The 18,466-nt window shown below is 38.1% G+C and overlaps 1 protein-coding gene across 1 annotated transcript in view; it reads right to left on the bottom strand.

Moving 5' to 3' along the window:
* The window catches only part of LOC127571316 (tubulin tyrosine ligase 3-like), a 33,308-nt gene continuing 14,842 nt past the window's right edge, over positions 1-18,466 (bottom strand). The window contains exons 8-15 of the mRNA XM_052017589.1: positions 17,967-18,081; positions 14,486-14,611; positions 10,740-10,929; positions 8,363-8,511; positions 6,221-6,464; positions 4,001-4,436; positions 1,505-1,757; positions 1-71 (exon numbers count right to left, since the gene is read on the bottom strand). Of these exons, the coding sequence (XP_051873549.1) occupies positions 1-71; positions 1,505-1,757; positions 4,001-4,436; positions 6,221-6,464; positions 8,363-8,511; positions 10,740-10,929; positions 14,486-14,611; positions 17,967-18,081 (1,584 nt within the window). The remainder of the gene's footprint in view (positions 72-1,504; positions 1,758-4,000; positions 4,437-6,220; positions 6,465-8,362; positions 8,512-10,739; positions 10,930-14,485; positions 14,612-17,966; positions 18,082-18,466) is intronic.

Genomic DNA, 18,466 nt, shown 5'->3' on the forward strand with positions numbered 1-18,466 from the left:
TCAGATCATTGAAGGAGTCCAGTGCTTGTGCTGAAACAACTGGACAGGATCAACCAGCACAGAAATTGTTACTGAAAGAGTGGAAAATAGCTTGTTAGCAGATGCCTGTTCATTAGATTGATGGTTGCATTCTGTTGGGTTTCTATGTACTTGTTGCTGATGTCACTTGAAGCTTTAAACTGAGGCTGCAAACCAGTAATATGAAGCTGTGGAACATTAGTGTCTGTTGATTGCAACCGTGATGTATTGTATGAGTAACGCAATGGAATAGACTTTTCGTGGCTAGCTCTGATTTTGTTTGCATCTGCAGTAGTTGAAGCTCTTGAGTGTTGCATATCTTTAAGGTTCAACAGATCTAAGCTTAAGTATTTCAATTTTACCCGGAAGGGGTCTCTGAGTAACTGTTGACCAGGCAAGAGGAGGTCTTTCACAGATGTGCTCACTTGTGAGAACTTGGTCTTTGTTGGCAAATGCTGTTTTCCAGTCCCTCTGTTTCCTCCTGCCTTACTGAGCTTTGGAATTTCATATTGCTGTTCCAGTTTGTCACCAGAGGCAAGTTTGGAAATGTTTTCGGTTGCACCATCCTGAGCTGTGTCGACAATGTTATTTCTTATTTCCTCCAGATCATCCCAAGCCTTTGCAGAACTTGAGCCTAGAACACTGTGATTGCTTAAAACACTTGCCATCTTATTCTGAGTAACACAATTTCTTGTTTTGTGGAAATGCTTGGAAACGTGTGAATTCTTTGTCTTGCCGTAGTGTTTGGAAATGTTGTGAGTTTTTTCTTTGCTATTATGATTGGGACCTCTGTGATCTTGGAGGATATTGTTGGAATCCTGAGAAATTATGGAATTCTTTGAATTGATGGGCTTGGGAGCTATATTATTTGCATCACTAGAATTATTGGAATTGAGAGGATATTTGGTTTTGCTGGTTTGAATGGGAAATGGAGAATTGTTTGTAATCCTAGGTTTATTGGTTTGTAACTGACTGTTTGTATTGGTGGGATCAGTGGAATTTGATGTTTTTTCTGTAATTCTGTAATTATTGGGATTCAGAGGACTGTTTGCAGTGCTGGGATTTTTGGAATTCAATTCATCCTTTGTGATAATGGAATTGGTAACATTTATTGCATCTGTTGTATTGCTGGAATCAGCAGAATTTAATGTATCCTCTGCAGTGTTGGAATTAACAAAGCTTGATGTATGTTTTGTAATGCTGGAATTCTTGGGAGTTAAATGCTTAGCATTGTTGGAATTTTGGGGAATTATGCAATGGTTTGCACTGTTGGAATTATTGGGGGTTAAAGGGTCTCTTACATTGCAGGAATGAGTGAGTTTCAATGGAACTTTTCCTATGTTGTAATGATTGGGAATTAAAGGATTTTTTCCATTGCCAGAATTAAAAAGAATAAAAGAACTCTTTGCATTCAAGAAATTGTTAGGAGCGATAGGATGGTTTGCAAATTCATGTTTTCTATCAATTAAGGAATATTTTGGTTTGCTTGGATTGATCAATTTTGAAGCGTCTTTATTTTTGGTATTTTCAGTGTTGGCTGATTGGTCTCCATCACAGTTCAGGGAATTTTGGCGGTAGTGAACTTTGGCAGCAATAGGTTTTTGCACATTTTGGGAGACCTGTGAGATGTTGTGCATCCCAGAGCTATTGCTCCTCTGAGTGAACATGGGTGGTTTCTTGATGCCTGATCCTTCCACCAGCAGATTTATTCCTAGGTACAGAGGAATGTTTGTTGTATTCTGAATAAAAAAGAGATTAAATCAAATTAGTGAACAAAATATGGCAAAACTGTACAACCAGTATCATATTTAATGAAAATTATTTAAATGAATATGCCATTGGGCCAAACATTGGGATCTTTAGATTTTAAAGAAAAATACTACCCTTACTGTATATAATATAAATCTTCAAAAGATAGCTGAACCAATTCCTTGCTGGGGCTGTGGTCGTACAAAAGGTAAGTGGAATACAATATGATATAAATCATGACCAATGTTGTCATATGGGCTCAGCTTTAATCACTTAAAGTGGTCAAACAGAATTTTACTGATTAGAAAAAAGACCTTAGTTTATACAGTATATCTACTTTTTCTCTCCTGGGGTATTAGTTAGGCTGATAGAGCAAGGTGAGTTTGGAGCAATACTTCAGGGAATTTGAAGGGCTGGCTCAGTGAACCACAAGGCCTTTTCTTGCCTATCATTTTCCATAAGCTTCATTTGGTCCACAACTCTAAATTCACAGATTACATCCCTTCCTATCAGACGAATTCGGCAGAGAATGCATCCTCTATATGTTTGTAAAATATCACATCTTGTTCCCAGATCCAATTATTATGAACAGGGACATCAAAAAGACTTGAGTAACAAAGACTTTTTTAAACATCCACCTCCATGAATGCTTGGTCAATTCAGTTCTGAAATGTTTAGATTAGTGCACACTTTATAGTAAAGGGAAGCATTTCCCTTCCTCAGTGCACGTAACCTTAACACTGTCATAGACTAGTCTCTATGAAATATACCCCTGTTGGAATGTATGATTTACAGTCTGTCTGAAAAGGAAACAACTAGCAGTCTGGACTGCTTTACCAAGAGGCCAACAAAGGTCATCACTCCTACTAGCAACACAAAGTCAGCAGGTCTTAGAGAACAAAACACACCATAATTGAGTTGCATGTTCATGAGAAGTCTGACTATTTGGGCAAGAGTGCCAGGAAATATAGGATTGCCCCTCTGCACCCATGTCCAAGCACCTTTCTCCCACCTGGCAGATGATACAAAGCTCAGAAGTGCAATAAACGGTGATGGTAAGAAGGCATGGAATAATGACATGGATAGGCAATTATTAATGCAGAGAAGTTAAACATATATTTTGACAGGAAGAATGAGGAGATACAATATGAAGTAAACCAATGTTAAAGGGGGTGCAATACAGAAACTTGGATGTTTGTACGTATAACCTTAAAGGTGGGAGATAAAGTTAAAAAGGCAGCTAAAAATAGCATATGGGATCCTTGGCTTTATCAAAGAAGGGACAAAATAGAAAAAGAAGGAAGTCATGCTAAGTCTTTATAAAATACTAATTAAGCATCAGCTGCAATATTACATTGAATTCAGGATACCGTACTTTACCACCAAGTCAAGGCCTTGGAGAGGATGGAAATATTTACTGAAATAGTACCAGGAATGTGGGAATGTAGGAACAGAGAAGGATAATATAAAATGTTATGGAGTTGTCCAAAATCATGAATGTTCAGTAGTTCATTAATGAAAACAGATTTCAGAGGCAGTAGGAGCAGTAAATAGAGGACAGAGATTTAAGGTAATTGGTGAAGGAACCAAAAGAAACAAGAGGAAACTTTTCCCTTATCATAGTGATCATCCAGAATGCAGTGCTCTAAATAGTAGCAGAAGCAGATTCAATAGTATCAGCTGAAAATGAAATGGATAAATAATTGAAGGAAAAATAATAACAGGGTTATGGAGAAAGAGCAGGGGAGGGAATCAAATGCATGTGCTGCTGAAGAGATAGTCCAAGCCTGATGAATAGATCAGCCTCCTCTGGCACTTTAACATTCTATGATTCAAACTTCATTCCATTATAACATTTAGGTGAGCCATCCAATAATAAGGCAATGTAATGAAATAATGTGACAAAATCTCTCTTTTTAATAATGTTAAGAAAATTGCCTCTTTTATGGCCACAGATCAGTTTACTTTCTTCCCTAATAAAAACAGAAAATGCTGGAAATGTTCGGCATGTCAGGAAGTATCTACGTAAGGAGAAAAATAGAGTCAAAGTTTCAAGTCGATGACCTTTCATCAGAACTTTTCCTGAAACGTGACTCTGCTTCTCTCTCCGCTGATGCTGTCTGACCTGCTTGGTATTTCCAGCATTTCTTGTTTTTTATTCCAGATTTCCAGCATTTGCGGTTTTTTGCTTCTCGATCATTTCCTTCCTTGCTTGCTGCATGTTTTACATTACCTGTTTATACAAAAGCTCAAATTGGCCCGTGTCACATGTCTTCTCAAACTTCCGATCGATAACAACTTTAATAGTGTCCTCTTGAACATTGCTGCACAATGTCGCTGTCACTGGTGTTGAGGCTGACATGGTGGGGCTACAATTAATTTCAATCAGCCATGGTTTGAAGTCCTCCCCTAACAGGAAATCAGCTCCGTACAATTCAAAACTGTTCTTGCGAGGTTTCACAAGGTCCTGCATAATCTGCATGGTATTTATAATTGCCTTCTTCATGCCAGGGGAGATTATATCCTCCCAGGTGTTAGTAAAGCCACTTTTATTCAAATATTCCTTGAACTGGTTACTGGACCACATGTTATCTTTAGGAACTAATGGGTGGCGACTGGAGGATGCCACATAATATTTTTGGATTGAGTTATTACACAAGTGAATTGATCTAAAGGATGCAAAGAGAAATATGTTAGTTGTTATGAGATGGATTGGAGTTATTTTTAAGGTTTGTGTGCTGTTAGCTAGAGCACACGTTATCATATGACCTTTGATAATATTAATATATTTACCTTAAATAGGTTGGGACCCCTGTTTGTTGAGTGTGTTTGCTTAAGACTATATGCAATTTTTAGACAGGAGTTGCTGAACTGACCACTTCAGCAAACTGGGTTCAATTCCCACTGCTGTCTGCGTGGGTTTCCTCTGGGTGCTCTGGTTTCCTCCCACGTTCCAAAGATGTACGGGTTAGGAAGTTGTGGGCATGCTATTTTGGCGCCGGAAGCACGGCGACACTTGCGGGCTGCCCCCAGAACACTCTATGCAAAATTTGCATTTCACTCTGTGTTTCAATGTACATGTGACTAATAAAGATATCTTAACTTATCAATCTGAAGCTAAATTGAAGAGATGAATAAAATCCAACACAGTGTGGCAGCCTGAACAGCACAATCCATTTTGCACTCATTACATTGACATGCAACAAAATGTAATTTCTCTGTAGCAGGTCATTAAATCATAGCATAGGTTACAGATTAGTACTTGTCGCAAATTTTTCACTGCAGAATCCAAGAGAAGGATTTCAATTTACAGAACTGTGGACCTGACCAAATATTTTGCCGCAGATATGAAAGTCATTTACAAAGCCTCTTCAAAGTGCATAAATAAGAAGCAGAAGCTGCACCACAGGTCTCATTGTTGCACGTCTGAGACCACATGTTGAAAATTGGGCTCCCTCTTCCCAGTGTGTAGGACTTGATTTGAAGTCCTAGTGTGGCATGTGACAAAGTACGTGGTGTGCCTACTGAGGGGAGTAACACCACATCTCAGTAATATACCATCTGTCCACTTCTCAATCAAAATGGTTGGGATGTCACAAGAAATCAGCTACATGACCATTAAAATCAGGTGACAAGAGGTGATAACTGGGAGGTTCCAGGGGGGCAGACCCTGGCACAAGATTGATGCCAGATTGGGTAATCCCAGGGCAGAGAAAACCTTAATTTTCCTTCTGATACTCACAGAGGTGCCCTTTTGTTTTTCTTAGGCCACAAGGAAGCCAGGAATTTTTTTGAAAAACTTATCTTACTCTGGGTCCAATCTGGTATTTTAACCTTTGACATCAATGAACCCAATTAACCTTTGACATCAATGAACCCAATCTGCTTATTTACGGTGTATCCCAGCAAGTCGGACCAGATAGCTGCTACATCTCAATTTAAAACTGCTGTCAATTAAACTGGGTCAGGAAAGAAGAGGCAAAGCCTCACAATCAAATTTAACTGCCTCTTAATGCCAAGACATAATTTTAGGGATATGATGCAGAAAGAAACTATGTAATGGCATTGCCAAATAATTGTACTGTTAAATCTGTCTGGTTTGTAGGTTTCTCAATATTTTCAAGAATGGATCCAATGACCACATGAAATGCCATCATCTCTGACACTATGGATCAAAAATCTGGGACATCAGATTAACCTCAAATCCATTTTGGCCAAAATAGATGTGATGGGCCAAATGGTTTCCTTTTGTGTTGTCAATTTTTATGTTTCCATCTAATGATTATTTGTCCTTGGAAGAAAGAGAAAAATTATTCATTCCTTATATCCAGTTTGGCTAATGGATCAACATGCCTACTCTAGCATTTGATAATTTATTAATTCTTGCAGTTCATATGATATTCTTTGGGTAGTTTATCATTCAAATGCATGCGACAGTAGAACTGATACATACGCGTCTAGATTCTCCAAGGAGAATGCTTGGGTTGAGAAGCGCAGATAACAGTCCTTATAGAACCAGATAGTCACTGGGTTCCAGTCTGTTACTAGGAACCATTGGCGCATGTCAAATTTCGTCCCATAAATAAGTAGTGGATGCTCAATGTACTTCTGCACTACCCATTTGCCATCTGTGATGAGAGTTGGGTGGCCGTAAACTAGCTTCATGATCTGCTCCAATCGGTTCATGCAAGTGATTCCTGCAGAGACAGACAGACGATGATCTGTCATTCCATCTGTCATTACCACAATTCATAACCCTTTGGTATCATAGTAAGATGCAGAGACTCAGGTACAGTGATACACTGAGGAGACCCCAGTAACACAGATTTGAAGAACACACTGAAAGACATTAATAATATCAGTAATACAGCACAGGGGCCATTTGAGCCATTGTGCCGATGCTGGATACATTGTAGAGCCATTCAATTAATCCCACTCCCCTGTTCTTCACCTGTAGCCCTGTACATTTCTTCCTTTCAGATAATTATTTAATCCCCTGTTTATTTATTTATTTGTTTGTCTGTTTGTTTATTTTTGTTGAATCTGCTTTTACCACCCTTTCAGGCAATGCATTCCAGATCCAAATAAATTGAATTAAAAGTAAATAAACTTTCTCACGTTACCTCTGGTTCATTTCCCAGACATCTTAACTTTGTGCCTTCTGATTAATAGGAAACAATTTATTTTTATTTACACCATCAAAACATTCAGTTGAGCACTTCTTATTTTTTCTCTTAATCTCTGGTTTCGTAAATTTAATGCCAAGATTCTCCAGTTTCTTAAGCCATAGTAGTAAAACCTCTTCTGCACTTTTGTTAAGGACTTCTTGTTATTAGTGAAGTGTGGTGTCCAAATTGAATACAATCGATGGGTGCATTTTGATCTCTAAGTCTGAGTGTAGTGGCATATTAAACTATAAGCAAATCTCAGCCTTAATGGATGTGGATTGGAGGAGGCCAACCTACCCATTTGTGAATGGTTGGCTGGTCATTTAAATATTATAATAAAGCTGTGGGCATCAGACTTAATCATTGTTTTCAATCTAACCATAGACGGCTGTGTTTCCCAGGCTTCAGGATTCTTATCAGTTAAAAGGAAGCGAGGACCCGTGGAAGTAAGTACCTTTCTATTTACTCATCAAGTCCAATTTACCTGCCAACCCCATCTCTCCCAATCAGACACTGCCCTCCAATCCTTCCAAACTCCCCCCTCTCAAAAAATTCCTACCTCCTTCCTCAGGTACTTCATATCTCTTTCCTAAGGCCCTTCTACCCCATGACTGTTTGTGGGTGGTGCTATCTATCTGCTAAGAAGCAGGGTTAACCACTTCCTGCGACTAGGTTCACTAGACTCAAGAGGAATTTGTTCTCAAGGGTTTCCTAACCTTGAATCAGCCTTCCTATCTCACCCAAAACTCACCCAAATTAACCAGTGCTCAGATGCTTTTGCACAAAGCCTTTACATATAGAGCTAAGTATATCTTTGCTTAAACAGCCTTCCTGCCACCATCAATGTTTTGATTATGTACATGCATGGTCTTACTGTTCCTGCACTCCCTTAACATTGTACCATTTAGTTTATATTGCCAAACTCATTCTTCTTAACAAAATGATCACTTCAGTTGGACTGTGCTATAGCACCTGTCCCTCATAGAAAAGTTGGTGCAGTTAATCAGGCAGTCACCTGCACAGAATGCCCTTGAGCACCTGCAGGAAAAGAAGATGGTGGATCCTGTCAGATGGATCCATGAACAGACTGCCAAAGTCATTTGACAGAATGTCCCTCTACCAGAACTTTTAAATGAGCACCAAGACCTTTCTTGGTTGGTGGTGAGAAGGACCCTCCATATCACATGCTTCATACACTGCTTGAGTCTCAGTACCATTACACGCTACCTTGGAAGTGCCTGCATTGCAGATGAGACCATCATCCACTTCCTTCAGGAATTTATGTTTGAAGTACATTAATAACATTGAAGTGATTAATTTTTAAAATAACTTGTTTTATGGTTTTCAAAGTTCTAATAGAAAGCACAGCATACTAGATTATGTTGCTTTGTTTCAAGGTCTCCAAGTCACTGACTTAGTTCCCATACCTCTGCCACGAGATTGGGCTCCAGGCTTCACTATCCAGATATTACACATTCCTTCGATCTTCAGCTGTGCGTTCACCTTCTGTAGCTGCTGCAGCATATTTTCACACAACTCAGCATAAATATTCCAATTTTGAATTGTTGCTCCCTCACTAAGACAAAGACATATTACAATACAATACAAAAGTACAACTATCACAAACCAATTCAGGTAGACTTTACCATGATAAAGTGGACTATAACATTAGAAGGTTTTAAAACTGTACACATCCTTAAAGCAACTACAAGTTATTTATTTTAGAAGTTAATCAAATCAAAGATGAAGATTTTTTTTAACCCAGAGAGTGGTAAGGATCTGGAAATGCACTGCTAGAGGTGGTGATGGATTCAGATTCAATTGTACCATTCAGAAGGGTGCTGGATAAGTATCTGAAAGTAAAGAATATTTAGAGCTATAGGGAGAAGGTGGGAAAGTGGAACAAACTAGATTGCACTTATATCGAACCAGTATAGACTTGATGGGCCAAATAGCCTCTTACATACTGTAACCATTCTCTGATTCTGTGAATTTTATATGCAGGATGGAATGTGATGCTCTATTAATTGAATGTTTTGACGACTTAAAGTGCACAAACTTTTGGAAAAATCCTTCTTTTCCTTAAAATAAATGGTATGTATTTGGAATTATTGCTTGGTTAACCTGAGAGAACTGTTTGTTAGAGTTTATTTTATATTACATATTAATAAAGTGCAGTTAATGTCACAATACACTTATTTAAATCTTTTATGTATTAAATTCATCAATGACATATCTACACCATCTCACAGATTTCCTAGGCCCTAAACATGCTGCAAAAATTTCAGCTCTCCCAGCCCTCCCCTTCTTTCTCAAATGGTCATCTGACCATTGATTGTATGATTTCTTGAGAGGTTAAGAGGCTTCTGTGGTACAGGGGAAACATTGCTGCTACCGTTAGCCCACAAACAGTGCTAAGAGGGCTCCGATTCAGTTGCTGGGTTTCTGAGGGCTAAGAAATCTGGCAGCCTGTATTAAAGTTGGATCAGAGGGAGAAAAAAAGCACACAGCCTCAATTAAATATTTAAAAGGAGGACCTGACTCAAGAGTGGACTGATCTGGAAAATCCACCAATCACCAGAAACCAGTGGGTTTGAAGCAGTTGGGCCCCAGACTTAAAATTTAATTTTTAAACAAAAAAATCCCACTTTACCTAAGTTCACCCATCTTCAAGGGTTAAAATTACCCTCAATTTTTTTTTGTTTTTCTAACATAATAATTTAAAAAATCAGTGAAGTAAGTACAAGGCACATTATTTCAACAACTAATCATGTTAGAATTATAGAATTGTTACACTGTTGAAGGAGACCACTTGGTCCATTCAGTCTATGCTGGCTGTGGCAGTACCCATAGCCCCAATCACCTCTTTTTCCCTATACTCTGCAAATTATTCTCTTTCAAGTGCCTATCAAAACGGAGACACAGGAGATTCTGCAGATAATGGAGTCTGGAGCAACACGCACAAAATGATGGAGGAACTCAGCAAGTCAGGCAGCATCTATGGAGGGAAATAAACAGTCGATGTTTTGGGTCAAGACCCTTCATCAGGACTGGTGAAGGGTCTTGACCTGAAATGTTGACTGTTTATTTCCCTCCATAGATGCTGCCTGACCTACTGAGTTCCTCCAGCATTTTGTGTGAAGTGCCTATCAAATATCTTTTCAAAATCCCAGATTTCCTTCACCCTAACAAGCATTTTAACATAGTTTGAGACTTTCTCAACTTACGTTGTAATTCCTGAGTACTAAATACAGGAACTAAAACGATGCATTATCAGTTTGTAAGTGTAACTTACTCCATGATAACAGGGATGATAGGAAAAGCATATTAGGATTCTTTGCTTGGACTAAAGCCCAGTGTAACAGAAGTAAGGTTGTATCTTGGATTGCTAGGCTTGGATGAAATCATCTACTCAGCAGGAATGCTGGACGGTTGCGATTTTATTCTGAGCCATTAAATCAAATCTGTTAGAATGGGATTGGCAACTTGGTGTTTCATGCTTGCATAAATTGCTCCATAGCACAATGGGGATGTCATATTTGAATCAAAAAAGCGATGGGATAAATTATTCAATCAGGGTTAGTAGCAATGATGTGGTGCACTGTAGTTCAATGTCTACATTATTATGACAAGATTAGAATATTGTAATTATTTGTTGCCAACATGTTCAAAGCCCATCATAAATTTCCAAAATTAGTGTGAAATAACCCAACAATTGTATCAACATTAATAAATTAATTTATCTGGCATGTTACTGAATGTTTCCAGCACAATGACACTACTAATTGAATCAATTGTACTTACTGGATAACCTTGTAGTACTGCTGGATAGTCTCTTCCCAGCGTTTTTCTGTTACTGCTGGTGGTGTGTCCAGACTCACATCAATATCCTTGTGATCCATGGTGTTTAAATACTCTTCACAGGCACGGAGTGCTGTCTCAATAAGCGTAACAGAAACAACTCCACCTTTTTTATGAGGGTGTCTTTGAAAAGCTGAGAATAGAAAGTTAAAACATCCTTGTGTGTGATATTGGCCACTAGTTTGAGAATTAAATTTGTTTAAAAGGAGTGTTGTTTTCTTTCCCATTTTTACTTCCAATTTCCTAATTCCTTTTTGTTCATGTTGGAAAATAGATTTACAGGCACTAAGCCATGTAATAAATAATTTATTAAAGTAACCATTCTATACAGTTAACATTGTGAAGTTATTACTCTGTTACAGATACCACTGCTGAACCCAATCCTCTGCTTTCCTAACATCTTGAAAAGAAAACTTCCAGTAGGCAGTCTGTGGCTGCTCACCAGTGTTCTGTCTACTGTATATATAACAGGAATGATCAATACAAACCATGAACAATTGGAGTTTTAGGGTTATAACAACATTTTCTTCAATGAATTTCAAACAATATTTAAGTATCTCAAGTCATAGTAAACATCGAGCTTTTAACAACTGTATTTTCTTTCATGCTCATCACCAGACCTAATTTAATCCTCAATGGATATTATTGACTTCATCATAACACTGGGAGAGAACTCAGTTACAATTTGTGTAAATCTAACATAGATTGCTCCAACTGTTAAACAAAATGAAGTGTCCCAATGTGAGTACCCATTTATTTCTGGATGATCAAAAGACAGTTTTAAAAAGATATACATATGTGAGATATACTTCCCAAACAGCCCATAAATTATATTTTTGGAATATTCATTCCTTATCTAATCTAATTCAAATCTTGGTGCAAATCTAAATATAAGGATAATCTCTCCTTCATTTGAGATTCTTTAGCCCCTTACTGCTACTTGTAGCCTTTGGCAGTTAGAAAATAGAGGTAAAAATGAAAGGTCAAGATAATGTGCACAAAATTAAGAGAATTTAACAGTGGTATGTGCTGTGTCATAGCTTGATTATTTTGCTCTAAATACTCCAACTGGTCCAACATTCTTAATACAATTTGACAGGGTGTCCTCATCAGTGCCAGGAAAAGGAGTATTGTAACATTTTTATGACTCCATGTCAGAATCAAGCACTCCTATGTTAGAAATCGTGCAGGTCAGAGTCAAAGCAAAACTGTATACCGTCCCTTCAAAAATGTCTGAGGCCCAGTCTCAGCATAGCAGCTCCTTTTGTTATGGAGAATCTTTTAGTTGTTTATCAAAGAGTGCAATTCTCTACAGTGTATAATTATTAATAAGTATAAAGTATGGTATGGGAATATGGTGATCAGGAAAATTTGGTGAAGAAGGTGGAGGGGTACTGCTTGATTTTTTTAAAAAAGGATAAAATTAATTAGAAAATAACAATTATTTAATCACTAATTAAAATAAAGCTTTAACTACCAAAGAGATATTTCATTCAGGGTAACAAATTAATAATGAGCATACCTAAAAAGAAAATGGAGGAGAAATACAAGGTTTCTCAGACACCTGCAACTTACTGTCTGCAATTCCGGCACCATGAGAGAACTTCAATATGTTGGAAGACCATGTGTGTTGGAAGCACCTCTAATTAATTGAGCTTAAGTTTATGATATCCCAGCTTTAGGAGCTACAGAAGTCATTGAAGAGTTTCAGGGAAGCTGAAAATTCCTTGGATTGTATGTTCCAGGAGGTGGTCACCACACAGCAGGAGGGAGTTCAGGATAGTAAGAGAGAGATAAGAGATGAGGCCATCTGAAACTTTCAAGGTTGTTGCCACTCACAAACTTACACTCAGTGTAAAAGACAGTGGAGGCGATGACTCTCTGTAATAGTGCAATATAGAACATTGCACTGTGAGCCAAGGCCTGCACAGAGGAAAGGAGCAAAGCATAGAAATGCAGTGGTCATACAGGATTACGTTGTAATGGGGGAAAATGGGCGTTTCTACAACTGTCATTGTGAGTCTTACATGATGTGTTGGATCCCTGGTACCAGGATAAAGTACATCACAGAGACAGTATGGAGAATCCTGTGAAGGGTCAAGAGAGTAAGCTATTAGTTTTGGTACACTGGCATCATAAGCATAGATAAATGAATGAAATCATGCAGACATATTTCAAGGAGTTAGGAAAGGGTTTAAAAAGGACTTCAAAGGTTTTAAACTCCAGATTAATCCTGGTGTCACAAGTGCAGAAATAGGATGGTGTGAATGAATGTATTACTGGAGGGATGGTGCAGAAGGGAGCATCTTAGATTCCTGAATCACTGGAGCCAATTCAGGAGAAGGTGGGACCTGTAAAAGACAGACAGGTTGGACCTCAACTAAGCTCGGATCAGTGTCCTCAAGGATGTGTTCACTGATGCACGAAAGGGAAGGGAAAAGTTAATTTGGCAGGGAGATGGGCCAAAGGATGTCTCATTGGGAAGGAGAACAAAGGTGCACGAAAGACTCGGAGATACTGATGGCATTGGGACAGAAAATAATACACGGAGAGACAATATAATTTAGAAAACACAGTTCTAAAAGGAAAACAGAAATGTAAAGATTTGGGGGTGTATGTGCATAAATTACTGAAGGTGGCAGGGCAGGTTGAGAAAGTGGTAAAGATATCTTATGGAATTCTGGGCTTTATAAATAGAGGCTTGGAGTACAAGCACAAGGAGTCTTGGATCTGTTACTAATGGAGTCTTATGCTAATTCTGGGGAACACATTTTGTGAAAGATATGAAAGCCTTAGAGAGGGTGCAGAAGCAAATTAATTAAATGATCCCAGAGATGAGGATAGTTACGTAGGTGGAATGGTGATGCTGTTGCTTTCCTTCAATAGAGAGAGGATCTAAAAAGTATATTTAAAATCACAAAGAAGCTAAATAGAATAGATGGAGAGAAAATGTTCCCAGTGACAGAAGTAGGCAACACAGAATAAAGGCGATTGGCAAAAGAACAAAAGAATGACATTAAGAATCCTACTTGCACATTAAGTGGTTAGAATTTGCAAACTACAGCCTGGAAGATTATTGAAGACAGATTCAACCATGGCATTCAAACAGGGGTTGTATAAGTACTTGAAAGAAAAAAGAATTGGCATGGCTTTGACAAGAGGGTAGAGGACTGAGACTAACTGGATTATGCCCACGGAGCTGGCATATCCTGGATGGACCGAATGACCTCCTTCCATGCCATGACTTCTTGTGATTCTGTGACTTAACATCCTTCACAACCTCTGTGAGGGTTCACAATTTATGCCAAATTATGTGTCGTCTTTGTGCTCTGGAGTCAGCCCAGAGAAAATGGATTGAGGCCATTCACTCAGAACCATTGTGGATAACACTGTGGCAAATATAAGAGAGGAGGGAACTGAAGAAGGCCTTTCTATTTTGCCTAACAATTTTAGTGTTTTGCCACTCTGAAACTATGTGTTTAAAAATTGTACTTTGGTATTTTGGTTCATAAAAGAACCTTGTTCTGTAATTTTGTACTGTCATAAATCCAGGGCTCTCTGCTTTCTTTGCCTTATAGCACAGTGAACTTTGGAATTTTACTCCTGTTCCACATTCATCACGAAGATAAATGTGCCCTTCCCCACAATATTTAGTTGCACTAAATCTTGTGGGATCCTTTCTCTTCTACCTTCTTTCATAGAAGACTTTGATGTCATCTCTCTGTTTTCTTGGTCCTTTTGCAAACCATCATTTGTCTTCTTCAGTTCCACAACCCACTTCAGAATACTTCGGGCTGCAGTCAGTCTGAAATCCTCTGAAGAAAATGAAGGACAAAGATTAAAGTAATCAATGTAAATAGAGAACAATTAAAAAGGGACAAACTTCACCTTACATCACACTGTACCTTCAGTAAACCTCCGTAACGCACAATTGAGAGTTTTCTGTGTACAAAAAGCATTATCTTAAGGTGTAATTGAGAGGTCTGAATCAGAAAATTGTGGCTCATGTTCCAATCTAAAGAATTTAACACAAAATCTAGGCTGATATTCTAGTACTGTATGAAAGGACTGTCAGGGGTGCAATCCCCTGGAGGAGGTGTTAAACCAACTCTGACTTTTGAGGTGGACAGAAATGATCCTACTGCAAAATTTCAAAGAAGTACAAGAGGTCATCCACTATAGAAGTACAAGAGGTCATCCACTGTATCCTGGCAACCTTTAAAACTTGACCTCTAAGTACTGCTGTTGTGTTATCAAATCAGTGAAAGATGTGCTTTCATCTGGCCAAAATTTGCTGGTCTTCCAGGACAAGGAGCTATTTGCAATGAAATGTTGCAGACTGGCATATCCCAAGGTCCAGAACTACATGCTAAGAGACACACTGAAACTTAGTACAAAGTCTGTATGGGGAAAAGCCACAGTTTAATGTATTCCCACCACTGAGTATTCAGGGCTTGAACCTATATAAATACCTCCTGGATATTGCTCATTGAATGTCTGCAAAAGAAAAATAGGAATCATGCTGATATAACATAAATCTTGTAAGCAAATGGAATGATATACCTAGTACAGTGAATGGCCACATTTCACTTTTCTGTATTATGTATTTGAAGATTTACAGAATATGGAAAAAAAACACAAGTAAAACTGAATTTCTGATCATCAGCATATTATCCCACGATGTGGCAGTTCACGATACACAAACTGGCTGTTGTGCTTTTTAAGCTTGACAATGACAACTCTTTTAAAAATACTTCATTGATTGTAAAGTGCTTTGTGAGTTCCTGAGGTTGTAAATGTCTTATTTGTCTTTTATTTCTTGTTAATGAGTCATACTGGTCAAGCATTTGAAAAATTACGAGCAAGGCTGCCTGTTCTACAGCTGTTGGAAAAGTTGTTGCTTACACCCTAATTGTCATCAATGTATGTGGTTATTAGAAAACAGAAGGTATTGCACTGAGGGCCATTTGCAAGTAGACCTCAGGATTCTGATCAGATACTTGAAGATGTTTTATGTTGCTTCTGAAAAGACCAGAATGGTTCCGATTTGCAAGAATAAAAAGTAATCCAGATTATGAGTGAAAGTGTGAGAAGACTGTAACCTGGATGAGATTTTGTGCTGAGATTAGTGTCAGATTTTTCTTGGATATTTTCTGGAGAGTGAATGTTGCTTTCTTTGTTAGTTATTATGTTGTGAGGTAATGCATAGCAATTGTGCTAAACCTTTTTTGTCAAGAGAAACTACTGTATTAATAATGTATTATTAATATATACTATTAATAATAAAGGAAACGAGGGATATATGCAGGAAAGTGGTGCAGTGGTAAAAGATGAGCCATTGATGGAGGAAGGAAAAAGGATGGAATGGCCTACTCTGCTTCTATTGCTTATAATTGTTATAGTTCTTAAGTGAAGTGAGACTTGCTATATATATATATATATATATATATATATATATATATATATATATATATATAGCTACAAAAATACAAACCCCTGGTCAAGCCACACCTGGAGTGCTGGGTGTCACATCTCAGAAAGAAAATATTGACTTTGGAGGAGCACACAACAAAGAGTTACCAGAATAATTCCTATACTCCAACTGTAAAACCATGAAGGAACGCTATAAAAAAATAAGGCTTGTATTCCCTGGATTTCAGGAAACCAGTGGATAACCTGATTGAAGTTTTCTAGGGGAACTGATGACGTACAAATAAACTATTCTCAGCCTAAAGCCATTTGCTTCATATTAAAGCTTAAGATTGTAGACTGTTACCCTTATTTTTTTAAGATATTAGTATCAGAAGCATACTTTCCTGCTAATCCTCATAATAGTTTTCAAGATGATAAAAGCAATTGATAAAATTGATCCAGGCAAATTGTCCATTTTAGTAAAGAAATTTTTTCATTTAGAAAGTAATAAATTTAAGGACAAATTACTGATAATTATCAATGAAGATGCAAGTATAAATCTAATCAGGCAGAATTAGGATCAGAATCAGGTTTATTATCACTGACTTATATGACATGAAATTTGTTGTTTTGCAGCAGAAGTACAGTGCAAAGACATGAAATTACTATAAATTACAAAAATAAATAAATAGTGCAACAGAAAAGGAATAATGAGGTAGTGTTCATGGGTTCATGGATCACTCAGAAATCCGATGGCAGAGAGGAGGAAGCTGTTTCTGAATCATTGAGTGTGGGTCCTCAGGTTTCTGTACCTCCTCCCCAATGGTAGTAATGAGGAGAGGATATGTCCCGGATGGTGAGGGTCATTGGTGATGGATGCCACCTTCTTGAGGCACCACCTCTTGAAGATGTCCTCTATGGCAGAGGGGGTTGTGCCCGTGATGGAGCTGGCTGAGTCTACAACCCTCTGCAGTCTCCTGTGATCCTGTACATTGGAACCCCTTCATACCAGGTGGTGTTGCAACCAGTCAGAATGCTCTCCACCATACACATATAGAAATTTGTAAGAGTCTTTGGTGACATACCAAATCTCCTCAAACTTCTAACAAAGTGGAGCCTTCTTCTTGATTGCATCAATGTGTTAGGCCTAGTATAGATCCTCTGAGATGTTGACGCCTAGGAACTTAAAGCTGCTCATCCTTTCCACTGCTGACCCCTCAATGAGGACTGGTGTGTGTTCTCCCGACTTACCCTTCCTGAAGTCCACAATCAGTTCCTTGGTCTTGTTGGCATTGAGTGCGAGGTTGTTGTTGTGACACCACTCAACCAGCTGATCCATCTCACTCCTGTATGCCTCTTTGTCACCATCCAAGATTCTACCAGCAACAGTAGTGTCATCAGCAAATTTATTGATGGCATTTGAGCTGTGCTTATCCACACAGTCATGGGTGAAATTCATGTGTTCATGAAGTTCATGAAATTCATGGCAGAAATTCCATGTGTTGCGGGAAAGGGATAGAACAACATGGAAAAGGAGAAGACTACATAGCCCTCAAAACTGGTTCATCATTGAATAAAAAATGTATCCATTCCCATATTATTTTAACGATAATGACATGAACAGTCATTTGAAGTTCATCTAACTAAAAGGATGACTTCATCAAATCTATTAGACTTTTGTGTTCCTTAAAAATAAAGTTAATTACGGTGATAATTTTGAAATATTCTGCATTGGAGACAATTGACTAAGTAACATACCAATGAATGACTGCTTTTCGTCTTCCACTGCAATTCTGTAACATCTTGGGAAAAAACTGTCTGGATTCACCCCATTAAACCATTGAAAGTTCCTGAGATTTACACAAAGTCCAGCCTGGAAAGAAATAGAACACATAATCTACAATACAGCTATACTGTTTGGGATGATGTAATTATTTTTTCTTTACAAAGAATCTAATCAATATGTACAAACAGCTAGAGACAATGTGATTAGTGTACACTCTCCAAAGCTGTAGATGTTCACAGTAAGATTTAAGAAGTACAACCATAATGCAAATTGAATAGACTCAGATTAGGTCTGACTGTGGGCAGAACTGCTTCACTAACTAAGGAGTCACAAACAGAAGTGCGCATTGTACAACCTTCATTGAACATCCCCACTTCTGATCTTAAGATGAATTAGCTTTGAAAGTGGTTGGAGATCCTGCAATTATGTGATGGGGTTGAGGTAACAGGCCTCCACTCACCACAGTTATCTT

The sequence above is a fragment of the Pristis pectinata genome, chromosome 6 (assembly GCF_009764475.1).
Source record: "Pristis pectinata isolate sPriPec2 chromosome 6, sPriPec2.1.pri, whole genome shotgun sequence".
Taxonomy (NCBI): Eukaryota; Metazoa; Chordata; class Chondrichthyes; order Rhinopristiformes; family Pristidae; genus Pristis; species Pristis pectinata.